The sequence below is a fragment of the Strigops habroptila genome, chromosome 11, assembly GCF_004027225.2.
Source record: "Strigops habroptila isolate Jane chromosome 11, bStrHab1.2.pri, whole genome shotgun sequence".
NCBI lineage: Eukaryota > Metazoa > Chordata > Aves > Psittaciformes > Psittacidae > Strigops > Strigops habroptila.
The window spans coordinates 27,636,214-27,651,095 of NC_046360.1; the positions used below are offsets into that span (position 1 = coordinate 27,636,214).

General features: G+C 40.2%; 1 protein-coding gene across 12 annotated transcripts in view; it reads right to left on the reverse strand.

Annotated features, from left to right (window-relative positions):
* Window positions 1-14,882, reverse strand: part of ITPR1 (inositol 1,4,5-trisphosphate receptor type 1) — a 178,909-nt gene that overhangs the window by 120,533 nt on the left and 43,494 nt on the right. For all 12 annotated transcript variants that reach the window (XM_030501150.1, XM_030501149.1, XM_030501139.1 and 9 more), the window contains exons 4-9: window positions 8,037-8,152; window positions 3,992-4,078; window positions 2,171-2,329; window positions 824-922; window positions 316-399; window positions 86-232 (exon numbers count right to left, since the gene is read on the reverse strand). In XM_030501150.1, coding sequence (XP_030357010.1) covers window positions 86-232; window positions 316-399; window positions 824-922; window positions 2,171-2,329; window positions 3,992-4,078; window positions 8,037-8,152 — 692 coding nt within the window. The remainder of the gene's footprint in view (window positions 1-85; window positions 233-315; window positions 400-823; window positions 923-2,170; window positions 2,330-3,991; window positions 4,079-8,036; window positions 8,153-14,882) is intronic.

Below are 14,882 nucleotides of genomic sequence, written 5' to 3' on the forward strand. Positions count from 1 at the left end.
GAAAAGAAATCCATGTACACTGTTTTTAAACAGAAACAGTCACTGTTCCTACAAAGCCACCTACAGCTTGGGTTACAATTCTTACCTCTACCTCCCACAGGGCTTTTGAACTGGTTGCAGACGTGGCTGACTGCCTCCCTGTCGTTCTCAGGAAGACATGCTGCTTCTTCCTATGCTCATCGCAAGTCAGGAACTTCTCCTGTTCTGCATGAAAGAGTCTCACCACATCCCCCTGTCAAAGACCAGACAGCATCATCAGTACAGATGTTACCCATCAGCAAACAAGTTACAAGCAACTGGAGTTTTGAGTCTTACCCCTTTGAGAATATCATCTTTGTTATCACTCCATTTCATGAAGAGGACTATTTTCCAGCTTGTATTGCAGTTCACAGAGTTGACCTAAAAGGAGAACTAAAACCATTAGTCCCACTGTCTCAGGCTTGGCACAAGATACTGCCACAAACTACTACTGCCTGTTGCGTTACTCAAGACGCAAAGTCCTTTCTGTATTTACTCCAGAATGAGTAACTACAGAGTTGACTTGTTAGGAAGTCACTTGCTACACATCATTGTGCCACAACTTTTGATTCTGAAGGAAAATCTTAGCTAGTAGAGCAAAAGAAATCGAACTCAAACCCCTGTCCAGCACACAACAGGTATAAGAAAAGTCTGCTAGCCCTATTAATTTGCTGATCAACAAGATTCCTAAACAATGCCATAGGTACAAACCAACTTGCTAATTTGTACAACATAAATCCAAACAGTTTAGCTGAAACATACAGAGGTTTGTACAACTGCTCCAGCTGTGTCGACCTGCTCTTACCTCATTGCACCCTGGATTATCGACAAGCTGATGACTACTGGCGTGGAGAGGCTGGCCGGCGTTGACAGGATTCAGAACTACTTTGTCTCCAATGACAACCTGTAGATAAGTGCAGCATTAGATAGAAATTTGTACCCTGAGAAAGCACTTTTTCTTTCTTTTTTTAATGGGAGTGATGGGAGGAAATCACCTTCTTGCAGTTTGGAGAGATGCCAGTCTCTAGTACGAAAACCAGGATTTTGTTTGCTTCAGAATTTAGCTCACCATGCTCAGTCACTCAGGCAGAAAAAAAACCCCACACTATTGGACTCAGAGGATTTCAGAAGAAACACAGACTGCAATTCCGGTTACTAACCTATCTGCTGCTTTTCATGAACTTGCTTCATTGGTTAACATTTAACAAATAATTCCTATAGAAAAGGTCAGCCAAAACTCCTCCTCCTCCAAGGTGCACTTTCATTTGTAAAGTCAGACTCTTGATGAGGTTGGCAAGACAAATGCATTTTATTCTGGATAGTAAAGGTCCTGTTCTTCCCTTCTTCTAGGACAAAGTCTAAAACCAAAAAGCCTTTCCTGTATTGAAAAGAACTATTCTTAGTAATAAAGTGTCTGAGAATTGGTGCAATTGAAAAGCACTTAAGGCCACCAAGACTGTGCTACCCTGTGCTTTGGCTTCACCATGTGTGTGAATCTGTCTGTAGAAAAAGAACAGTCACATCAAAACTTATGGGGCTAGTCTACAGGATAAATTACTCTTGCTTGATGAAGTCTGCTATGCTTAGGTGCCAAATATATACCTGGACTACAGGACACACTGAAGTTTATTACCTCCTGGTTTTAGGTAAATAGTATACCCAAGTGACTCAGATTTTGTAAAGTAGAGATTAAGAGATCAAAATAGTAATGTATTTAATTCGGAACCAACTATTTTACAGGTTTCCCATGAACAGGGCCATTTAACCTCATTATTACTTCATTCCTCATATACAAAATGAGGATGTATTTTGATTCCAAACTGACAACACTAAAAACCAAGATGCTAATTAATTGTTCCAAATCTACCGAGGGAACTCAACATTTCCTACCATTTTGCACTGGACAGGAATTGTGAAAGGATAGCATAATTAGGTCCCTTATTCCCTCCAACGTTAAATCATTCCACGTTTCCAAAATACAAGTTACCATAGCAATTTTCCTCCCCCTCATGACAGCATAGGAAAAAGGTTGTTCCTGCATCATCGCGCAGTAGCTCTGTGCATTTCATTAATTGCAAGACAGGCCTCCTGAAACGAGGTTTGCCAAGCTGTGCACAAAGCAGTATGTGAAGATATTCCCCTTCACACTTACGCTGTCTCCAATGGAACGCAGTTTGTAGAAGGGCTGTATATAGAACCAGGAACCTTCATTTCCAGCTTCATCCAAGGTCACCCTCATAGCATTCTTCTCTAGTAGAGCTGGAAGCCTCTTATTTACTGTTAAGTATTTGTTACTTTTTAAGTGAAGCAGCTAGAATAAGAATTAGAGTTCAGTTCTAAGAATGCTCATTTTTCCTCTCCTCAATTAATAGAGAGCAAAGGATAATGATAATACTACACAGGAATTAAAATAAAAACCAGATTATATAAAAATACTGATGAATTCAGGCATAATTTTACTTACACTTCTTTCAGTATACAGTCCTACAGCACAAAACACCTTCAGCTAATCCAACTGTCTCTTCTGCAGCAAATGATAAATGCTTAGAAATGGCCTCGTCACTTTACAACAGCCTGTTCAAAATCCCAGGATCAAAAGATGTAAAATGCTGGGGACTAAGTGGCTTTCCCTGGTAAGAAGGGAGTGGTGGGAAGTAAAGCTGCTCTTATCTTGCCTTGCTCTGTCTCATTTAACAGAAAACATGACTGCTTCTTTGAAGACTCTCCCCTAAAAGTCCCATTCTTCTACTGTCAGCTGCATACCAACCTGCAGACTGCACATCATCAGCATAGATATGTATACTGCAGCAGGTCACATCCCAGCTCCCAACCCAGCTTCAACCAGCTGTTGTTAAGTTCCCAATAAATTTAGCAGACAAGTACTTTTGTCCAGAAAATCACTTTTTCATGCCTTTTGACTATCATAAATACTCACAGAACATATGGGAGTTACGGGAAAGTATAGGCAAAAACTTAACACTGCTCTTAATAGTCTTGATGTTGGTATTCCAATCAAAAAAGGATATTATTATTTTTCTTTCATCATTAAAAGTACTTATAAGTACTTTGTCCCCCTGCCTCCCCTCCAAACATGCAGGCCAACAGTGCACTTAATTCAGCCAAGGCAGGCACTTCCCTGTCCTTCCTCCATCAGGATGCTCCAAATCCTGCAACTTCTTCAAAGGGCAGCCAACCAACTTCTCTTTGGAACAAGAAAGCCCAGGCTGCCTGTGCTCCTAGCCCCCCACTCTGTTGGCTTGTACTGTGCCAGCAGAATTAAATAAAAACCATTTGTATAAGGATTTCTAAATCTAAGGTTCAAAATGCTCAGGTAACTATCCCTACTTCTGAAGTGCTGAGGCACTCTACCTAGTAGAAGTAGGTCTGCTTTGGTTTCAGGTTCAGGTTTCAGAACCCATATCTGCTGGTTCCCATCATGTTCCCCATTTATTAAAGACCTGTCTTTTTTTAATCATGTAGTTATTTTACTTTCCATTTTTCTTGGTTTTGATGCATTTTTTTTTTTCTTTTCATTCCCTGGGACTTAGCATATCCTTTGCTTCAGTGGACTGCAATTACTTATATGGCTTGATTTTACTTCTGTCAATTAACTATTTGATGTGTCAACATTTGATTGTGAGAGGCTGTATATGGCATTGTACAGTGCCTTTTCGTTCTTCCAAAAGGCCAACTCTAATGAAGGCTCTAAAAAGGTATTTCTGAAGAAAGGAATCATACAGTGACTCCTTCTTTTGCTCCTCAAAAAAAACCACAATTAACTCGTAATAAAAAACCAAAATGAGCATCCATCATAGCTATACATCCAGTTCTGCTTTACAGGATCCCACTTCAGGACACTGTTATACCTTGCAAAACTAGACTCTTGTCCATGAATTCCAGGAATTTGAAGTCACATTGAGCAGGGGAGTTTCATCAAAATCCTATACAGCTTGCAAAGATGTTTACAGCCTACCTGGATAACATTGCCGTACTGGATGACTGTTCCCAACAGCTTTCTGTTTTCAGTTTCATTCTGTTTCTTCTCCAAATCTGCCGCATGCTGAAATTAAAGGAGAATAATTCAATTACTGACTATTTTATAAAAAGAGTGGCCAAAGACCCGAGGTTCTTTAAAGAGTATTTCACAGAACTGGAGAAACAGTGAGCATCTGAAATGGTGCATTTTCCTTCTTCCAACAGCATAATTTCTAATTCCCTTCTTCAGTTGTTCAGGAAGATAGACAAACACCATTTAAGCAACCTGTAATTGTATAGAATTGTTTAGGTTGGAAAATATCTTTAAGACCATTGAGCCCAACTGTTAACCCAGCACTGCCAAGTCCACCACTAAACCATGTCCCTAAATGCCACATCTACACGTCTTCAAATACCTCCAGGGACGGTGACTCTGCCACTTCCCCGGGCAGCCTGTTCCAATGCTTGATGCCTTCACCTTCTCAGTGAAGGCATTTTTCCTAACACCCAATCTAAACATCCCCTGGCACCACTTGAGACTATTTACTCTTGTCCTATAGCTTGTTACTTGGGAGAAGATACCAACTCCCACCTTGTTCCATCCTCCTTTCTGGTAGCTGCAGAGAACAATAAGGTCCCCCCTGAGCCTCTTTTTCTCCAGGCTGAACACCCCCAGTTGCCCCAGCTGCTCCTCATCAGACTTGTGCTCCAGACCCTTCACCAGCTCCGTTGCAATTCTCTACATACACTCCAGCACCTCAGTGTCTGTCTTGTAGTGAAGGGCAAAATTTGATCATTTTTTTTAATAAAACCTGGGCTGAAAAGCTCAGACAAGATAGAAGACAAGCCATGAGAAGACAACACCACATATATGGGAGGAGGTGAAAATGGATGGGTAACAACTCAAGCCAGGAAGTCTATCTACCTTTCTACTGACTTCTGTACAAATTGAAAAGAAAGGACCTCAACTTTGGTTCTTTATTTTACTTTGCCAGAACAGGCCCCAACTCTTCTACAGCCTGTCTTTTTATGGCAACTCTAATCATCTTCACCATGCAGCAGGATTATTTATAAGACATTTATAAATGCCCGCTGCAGCTCTGAACATGTGAGTTCCCAACCTCCCAGCACCACAGAATTTGTACTTCACGAGGCTAAAGGATACTCTGTGCTACATTAGAGACTGTGAAGATGCAACTGAGCATTTCTGTACCACACTAATACGGTAATAAAAGGGAAAGCCCTTGCAAAATTGAATAATCATAGGGATACATCGTTCTATTTAGTAACTTCATTTATAACTTATGTCTTGCACTTTGCTTTGTTTTTACAAATGAGCTATTTTACCCAGGCTGTTTTTAAACTATTTCATTCGGGGAAGAAATTCTCTCTCACTTTACATGAAAGGTGATTTTTTTTCATTAAAAAAAATTAAATTCGTATTTGCTTTAACTGGTACCTGGTGGTGGAGAGTAATTTAAAACTAGACTTTGCAGAAGCCTAAGCATGAAGGTTTATGGTTTGGTTCTCAGATCTCAAGGACAAAAGTAGGTCCAGTTCTCTGCTGGAGAAGAAAAGTGCCCACAGTTCCTAACTGTAGTAAGATAAAGTATAGTAACACAGGAAAAAGTTCAGCTACTGCAAAGGAAGAGCATCTGTATACTGTTACAAAATTTCATCATCTTCAGCTTACGTAAAACGTGCTATTTTTGGAAGTTGTGTTAGGTAGGATAGTTGGCTCTTGCTCCGAGAGAACCTGGAATACAGCTGCTCATTCAAATTTAAAAATACATTCAGAAACACAATGCCACATGATTTTCTCTTTATTATTGAAATACAACTTTTTTTTGCCTGATTTCAAAGCATTCTGTCGAAAAAGGATTTCTTCAAGATGAGAGGGCCCTCTCAACTATCAATGGCAAGCACAGAAAATAGGACTTCTCTGCCTGCACTGGATTGGGTGCCACATTTACTGTAAATAAAGAAAATCGTGTATTCTGGAAAAATAAGATTAAGATTTTGGATGCATTTCAAAAGCACACACGAAAAGTGACAATCGTTCAAGAAAGAATCATTTTCTCTGGCCACTAGATGTCAGCTTCTCAACCAGCACCGATTCTTGATACCAAAGAGAGACAAGTGTCCCACATTTTAAATCCCTTAAATGGCATTAACTTAAAATAACCTGACCTCAGCATTGAGCACACACAGCAGACAATAAATTCCACCAGCAGACAAACAGAAGCCAAAAAAGGCAAGTGATGATGAATACATGTTGCATCATCAATTTTGTTAGGAGCCACATGCACAGATAAAGACACCTGATCATGGGCAGAGGTAACAAATGTACACATGTTTCAGGGCACAGCTCCCCCCCCAACACACATCAAGCAAAATGCAGGGGTTTTTAGTGTATTGCATGTCTGACAAATGGACAAGATGACACATGTACCCATATGACTGGCAGAAAATGAAGTTCTGATAGAAGAGTGATGTACATGGGACCAAATTACTTTAAAGCTGTGCATCAGCCTCGGGTCACTGGAGACCTGATTTGGACATGATACAGAAAGGATCAGCCTTTATGCCAAAATGAGGCAGATTAGATAATCTCAAATAACACTGTAAAATCCTTTCACCAAATCAAGCAAGCGGTTCATGCGTGGTGGTACATTTCTGTACAAACATCACTTGGCTGGGCCTAAATACTGGAAAAATCACATCCTGTATTTCCATAGGGACCCGGGCACCACATGGTGAAGTATCAGATGAATAGGAACCCAAATACATGAAGTGGCATGTACTGACGAAAGAGAAAACAACTTTAAATGACATCCTAATGCAGGGCAAGCACAAAGTACTTTACTTCTACATGATGTAGTATTCAGACCATACTTTCTCTTAAAATCCATTAACTCACACAAAACCTGTGGTCATAAACTCTCCTCTCCCCTTATACACCAGAAAAACCAAGCCCAGAATCCCCCGTTCCTCGTTTAAAGCTTGCTGGCATGGTCTGCTTCTCTTATCATTAACAGGGCAGTAGAAATGTAGCTCAAGTGAGGGACTTTTGCGCTACAGCCAGTACCAAAATAGCTTTCTCCTTGCTAAATTAATACTTCTAGGTTATAAAATTATGTTTTCAGCAGCAAAATGAGTCAAACAGTCAGCCTTTGTGAAATGCAAGAGCAAGGCAGCCATATGGCAATCAGCAAATGACACTCTCCTACAGGGCCATTTCATATTTCAGTCTACAATGAGCTTAATATAGGCTTAAAGAAACTAAAAATATTTAGAATTGTAATTTTGACATGAAGTATTCCAGCTATGTAATTTTAACATAAACATGGAGTTTATTTAACTCTAAATTCAACAGATGGTATTTAAGTTAAGCTGGCTTTTTTTTGTATAGGAATTCTAAAAACAGCAATCAACTGCTTTACTAGGTTTTCAACTGCTGAATGTCAACATTTTACACAGAAAATATTAAATATTGCAAGCTAATAAGGAAGGAGAGGCTGTCTGGCCTCATAATTACTCATAATTACCCATCAACCTTTACATGTATTAACAGCAGCTATGTTTGTTTGTGGAATCCCTATAGATTTATCAGACTGGTAGCTCAGATGGTATCTACCAGCCCAGCTAACTCCCATGACTTCCCATGTCGAGATGCAATGCTTCAGAATCCTCTACTCTGTATAATTGTTTGAAGGGTCCTATTTTTACGCTGTTACCACCCAAAATGCCCACAGAGAGCACTACTACAATTAGCACAGGTTAATGACAAAAGCTTAAACGGTTACCATGACTCTAAGCCAGTATCATACATACCAGTACTAGGAAACACAGATCTTGAACAGCATGTTGTCAGAAATCAGAGTTAGATCTCAGTGAATGTCTCAAAAGGAATCTCATACATGGATTTCTATATACTTTCTCAGTGTCTCCTGGTTAACTGCGTCAAGTTGATTGGAAATACATATTTAAAGCAGTACAGACGAGTGCTGATGATCAAAAGGAGCCTAAACAAGAATACTTACATGCAGTTTGTTGAGTAGCACTGCATCTGTGGTGCTGTTAGCTCCTGGCTTTGCTGCTTTCCAGAACTGCTTTTGAGCAGAGTACCGGTTCATGGGACATAGCTTGAACAGGCAATCTATAAAAACAGATGAAATAAACAGAAAGATTGCTTCAACCATTTGCAATTATCTGGATTTGTGCTGTTAACATTGTCCACGGAACCAGCAGCAAGGAAAGGTTTATAAACAAATTCCAAAAAGCTCTTAATCAGACAAATGCTTTTTTGAGCAACAGGAATGTTGCCCCATGAATGATAAAAATTAACTGTTGCTGCCAAACATCTGATGCAATACCAGAAAATTTATAACTTGTCTCAGTCAAAACTGGTACCATACTAAAATGGTAACACGTTCCAGTGCTTTCCCAGGCAAACAGATCTGTTCTGCACACTTGCAACTTTTATTTTTTGCATTTTAGCAGGCACACTACTGCACACAACTCACGTTAGGTTGGGAGGGAGGGTTGTTTTGGATTTTTTTGTTGTTGTTTGTTGAGTTTTTAAATCAAATCCCTCCTATTGCTAGGGAAAAATGAGGCACAAAAAACTGGAGAAACTCATTGGAGAAACTCGCTTAATAAAGTAGCAGCAGCATAAAACACCCCCAAACAATAGCACCCACAAGCACAGACATTCAAAGCATAGCTCTAGGTAACAGTAAACCCCTCAGGGTGTCAGGTTCTTTACCCCATCCATCGACACAGTTTATTTAACATTCTGCCTGGCAAAAGCCAGGAATTACAGCTCATTAGTCTTATTAAAAATACTTTTTTTGTATTAAAGAGATTCTAACTTATCAGTAATAAAACCAAATTAGCTGTCTTTACTGTTTTTCCTCTTCTTTGTTGCTAAGCAACTGAACACGCAAAAAAATAAATTAAGCTATTCAAAGTCAGTGCCTAAAGTAGCAGCGTAGAAGTTTAAACAAAGTGCCAAAAGCCAGAAGGCTGTTCCCAGTGCCTCTCTGGCAACGGCAGGGATGCAAGGCTGCAGGCTTCAATCCACACAGTATTTCTCAAGGCTCCTGGTGTATTCTTATAGGCAAGCACTGCAATTAGGAAAGCAGCAGACTGAGAGACCTACCCGGGGGGTTTTATCTTCCCTGTCTAAAAAGCACAGCTGCTTATAGGCACACATGATGTATGTCAACTAAAAAGGGAAAAGCCTCACACTCAAGAAGAAGACAAGTCATTTCAGCTCTGCCAGTGTTAAAGTTGCTGAAGGGGCTGAGCCCCACTTGATAATTTTACCTTGGGATGCCATTTGAGACTGACACCTTCACTCTTTTCATGTCTTTCCCAAGGAAAAGATTCATTTGATGCCGCTCTGCCTGCCGAATCCATCTTCCAAGGACTGTTAGAGCCTACCAGGCAACATCAAACACCTTGCAAAGAAGGGCAAAGGTCTGTCTTCAAAACTAAATCCCCTTCTAATAGGTGAACCAGTGGTGGCAGATCCATCTCAGTGAGCCACCGACTGCCAAATGGGCTGATCGACCTGTCCCAAACCATCACAATTCCTGCAGCCTGCTTACCTGGTGGCCCAGTGTACCAGCAGGAGCTGGGTATGGCACTGAGGACCTTTAACAATGACACATACCGGGGAAGAAGAGAAAGAGCGGATGGTACGCAGAAGGAGATTTAATTGCGTCTATCCAGAAACACTCCCCTCCACTTTGACACTACCAGCTTACAGCTTCTGAACAAACAAGAAGTGGAAAATGAAGTGCAAACCACACTTTCCACGTTTGCTCTCTTCAACGTATTTTTCATTTACATAAAGATGATTCACAGAGATTGACAGCAGAATAGATTCAAAAAGCCACTGCGGGCTGGCACTTTAAGCTAAGACTATGCATTGTAAGCAACACACCAGTTATAAAATTTTCTATTTTTGCTTAAACCATCAGTTCACACAATGACAGCAATTAACACACAGAACTGCATAGAAGAATTAATCGTATGCTAGATTTAGTCACACTGCAAGTGTACTTTTTTCCACCCTTTTCAGTCAAGAAAGTTGTCGAGTTCAGCTTAACTTCTGAATTGTTAACTGCAAGCAACCCCCTCTCTTCCCTGTAGCACAAGGGAGAGGTCTACAAGTGTTTGACCTTGTTCAACCCAAGAAGGGAAACATCATGTTTTAGATTTTCTCCCTAGTTACAAAGCTACAGATCTAAAGCACCCAGCATATTTTTTTTCCCACCTAATATTTTTTCTATGAAATCTATTTCTTAAGTGGTTGAGGAGTTAAACTTCACCTCAATATGACCACCAGAGGCTGGCCAGTACTGAATGTTATGTCAGCATGGGTCAAGCTACATGAACTTTATGGCCAGAAGACTTTTATATCTCCAGATTCCATGGGCTTATATGTTTACAAAAACCAACATGCAAGGCTGTGCTAGCTGAGTACCATCACGGTCAGCAATCTACAACCCACAGTAGTGATGACTGTGTAAGATAAACCAGCTACTTGACAGACACTGTGCTTATCGAAGTGAGGTCTTATTTCTAACAGATCCAAAATGAAGCCAAAGCAGCCAAAACAATCAGTTATCTGCTCTGATCATGGATTCAAGCAGCTTTAGCCACACAGGAAAGGTGACAAAGAAATCGATTACTTCAAAGTAATTACATCTTATGATGGTTAATATTCAAACTCTATAAAGGAATGCATTTTCCTTTCAGATCCTCATGATATACAGTGAGAAATGGCAGACCTGCATGCTGAAAATGTATAAAAATAAAATACTACGTAACTGCTGATGAAACAATGACACATCATCAGGCCTGAGCACTGAACAAAGGTCCTGCAGGAAAAAGTGATTGCTTAATTGTATATGACCCCATCAAGTGCATGGATGATGCATGATCACTATATGGACATGTATTAAATGGGTATTTCAATGCTTCCAAGCTAAATCCTGTTCTTTCACCAGCAATTGCTTTGCAGCTAATAAAGTGGACTGAGTAAGACTGTAATTGCACCATGTGATACATTAATGCTCTTTCAGTTTGGACATTTAGATCCCCACATGGGCCTCTGCTCACAAAAATACTGCCAGTAATGTGTGGTTATCTTCTGCATGTACCAGCATCACAGAGGAATAGCCAAAATCAAGTATATTTGAAACACTAGAAAATTCCATGTCCCGAAGTATTCTGGCGTTCAATGAAGACAGACACTTGCCTGCTACATTACTGCAACTGCAAATCCTTCTACCCCATGCTTTTCATTTTCTCTTCTCCCTTGCCATTTCCTTCTCTTGTACTAGACCTTGCTCCTTTCCTACCCAGTTCCCTCCAAACTTCCAACCTTTCCTGCCAGACCAAGCCCAACAAGCCAGATTGTCTACTTCCATCCCAATTAATTTATTCAGCCCCCAACAACTGATTAATCCACCTCTTCTCTTTTCCTTCCATGACAGCAATGTACAGGTCTCCACCTAATACTTGGGGATGGATTACATCTTGCCCAGACAATCATCATCTCCCAAGGTTTCCCAACTTCATCATCCAACTTTATCATCATTTACACTCCTAAAGTGTAAGAACTAGAATTTCAAAGCCTGGGACTTTTTTCCTCAGAAAACCAGCCAAAACAGCAACACCTATAAAACATCAGGCTGGAAAAGCATCCCCTAATGCAAAACTTTCTGCCTACCAGGAGCCTCCGCAGCACTCTTCTCTCCATCCTGTAGTGAACAAGTGCATTGCATGAGGGCAGGTGAGCTGCTGCTGGGCAAGTGAAAATCATCATATGGTGACTCCCTGTAAGATACAACAGCATCTGGGCTCAAAGCTGCAGGACCTGATTTAAAAAAATGGCCCATCACTATTTCACATGCCATCAGTTCAGCAAGCTCCCTGCAGTGCTGCCCCACGACTGCCAGCTCACTGGCTAACCCCATCCCCTTCTACATGCCGGGTTCAATCCAAACAGGTATGCACAATATTTGCTCTCACAGCAAGATGAAATATCCGACCAGACTTATTTTTAAAAATGGGCTCTGTTGCACGGGAATTTAAGTACCATTTAGGTAGCGTATTAGTGAAATAATACAAGACTTGAACAAAACTGCAAATACCCACTAACTTCAGAGAGGCAAGAATGATTTGGAGAAGCAAGTATAGTACTTCAGACCCCATCCAAGATACAGTCACCTTCTTTCACACCAAGCTGCCTAGAAATACATAAACACATCCTATGTAATTCCAGTCTTGCCTTCCGTTTCCCCACCACTCAGGGCATTAAATTAATTGACATTATGTCAATTCTACCCTCGGTATATGAAGACAGCTCAGAAAGCTGCTAAACTGACACTGCCAACATCCAAAGCTTAGTGGTGCCTTTGCTGGGTGACAGCTGAACACCAGCCACTGTTAAAACTTCCCATCTTCGCTACTTTCAGAGATCAGCTCAGCTTCGAGCTGCAGTGCACAGTTCTTCTCCCTCTGCTACTCTCTAGTGTGCTCGTTTCTAAATGATCTGGAAGTACTTTTAGCTTCAGCCAGGCTGGTTGTGTAATACACCACTCATTTTTTCCAATTCTCCCCTGGCTATTTTAAGCATTTAGTAGAAAGTTTTCACCAACTTCTCTGCAGTTAGAGAAAACATCAAACACTTCGTTGGCAACAAAAAAGTGGGTCGTCACGTAATTTTTTAGACACAAACCCAGATTTTACAAGATGCCAACAGGAGAAAGGTAAGAGTCGAGAGGAATTACTCGCCCTCTCTCAAAAAACCATTTCAGGGCACTTTCAGATGAGGGAAATCTATCAAGATGAAGATCTTTAAAGAAATCACAAGCCCCACTGAATATTTAACACCAACACAGCTGTTTCTTCATTACTTGAAAAAAATACCCAAACCAAACTCCTTTTTGCACAGCAATACTAAAATTAAAATAAAATTTGCAATTCCCTTTTGAAATATAGCAGTTTCTCTTCAGACTCTTCTATACTTAGATACCTGGTATTTCCAAGGCCAAAGCCTGTTCACAGTAGAATAAATATAAGGGTAGTATTTTTTAAGTTTTATTTTAAATATAAGAAATAGCAGGAAAGAAGATGAAGTAGCAACACAGCCAGCAATGATGGAAATACTGCAAATAGAAGCTCTTGACTTTGTATTTATGAAAGCTGCAGAGCTCTAAGACACTCTGAAGGACTTTAACACTCTACAGGATGAAGAGATTATTTATTTCAACGCAAACCAAAGACCCCTTTTGTGTTTAAGTGAAATATTTTAATGCAGGAAGCATAGAGAATAACACAAAACACATATTCCATTACAGGTAAGTTTCACTTCCTCAGAAGCCCCTGGATTACTACATCGTCTATTTCTATACTTGTGCCCTCTGAGGCTTAAAATTAATAGATGACAGCCTAAGAGGTTCAAAGAATATAGAACAAAAGCAGCTACAGAAATGTGTTGATTATTAATCATTTCTGCATTTCCATAAAGAGGGAGAAAAAAAGAACTTGATCCTACTGAAATTACTGTCTTAGTGATGAGAAGACATCCTTTCATTTTCAATTTGCTGGGAACAAGCTTTGCTGGGAACACAGGAACTTCTTTCAAAATAGGTGTTTTGTCAGGATGCACTGAACACTTGACCTGCTGTCCCAGTAGAGCCCACTGCATCCACAGGTCCAGCAAAACCAGAGAGAAAACAAACCTGAGCAGGACACATTTAACCCAGTGGAAGGTGATGACTGAAGTCAACTCTCATACTACCAGCAGTTCCGCCATGCCACAAGAGGGGAAAACTCAAGCACAGGTGTGAAAGGCATTTGTATTCCAAGCTCAAAGGTCTTGTCACAATCGCAGGCACCACTGCAAAGCAACCCAATCATTCAGGATTCAAACACTGAAGTAATTACATGACAAAATATATTAGAGGTTGCTGCTGCTGGGAAGTCTGCATGCTGCTGCATCTTGCCTGTTTCACGGGCTTTCAATGCTTTTCTTTTTCCAGCAGAATAAAGGAGGAAAATCACCTTTGCAACCAACACTTAAATGGAGAGCCTGCATGATTTATGATCTAAATATATTTTAATTTTTATGCTAAAATAACCACCCTCAAGTTGTATCTGCAAGACATGAGGGTAACCGCCCTCTTGCCACTGTACTCATTTATGCATAGTTCTACCAATGGAAATCACTACTTCATTTTTGCAAGCTGTAACAACATAGGGAACAATGCAATTGTTATTAACTTTGAGCTGATGTATCAAACCAAACAAAGGGAGAACACTGCAATAGTGATTTCAGAGAACGGAAAAAGTATATACCTGAGAGCCTGACGCTGAATATCAATACCTACTGAATCAAAAGTATTCATTAATGCAACATTAATTAAAAAGCAACAGCTTTTTGAACACGTAATGAATTAGCATACAACTTCACAACACATTGTTAGTAACTTTACAATAATCTCAGCATTTTAGACATACTTAAATTTACTGTGGGATAAGGCTGTCCTTCAGCAAAAGCTAAGCGAGACAACTTTATTCCAATAAGAAAGAGCAAACACACAGCTCCTCACCTGCATGATCTCATGAGGCTCTGTACACATGGCCACATCTCAGGGTAAATTAAGAGCAAAAGCACAGACAACTCGCGACATTACAAGCAAACACCCTCCAAAGCCCTCAAAACCACAATGGTAGCAAAGCGCCCAAAAAACCACCAAAAGACTAACACATGAAATGCACCTTGAAGTAAACATCTTAGGTACCAAAGAGTTCAGAATACACCAGTGTTTGTTTTATTTCTGCATGTAACCTCTTTGGTCTCCTTC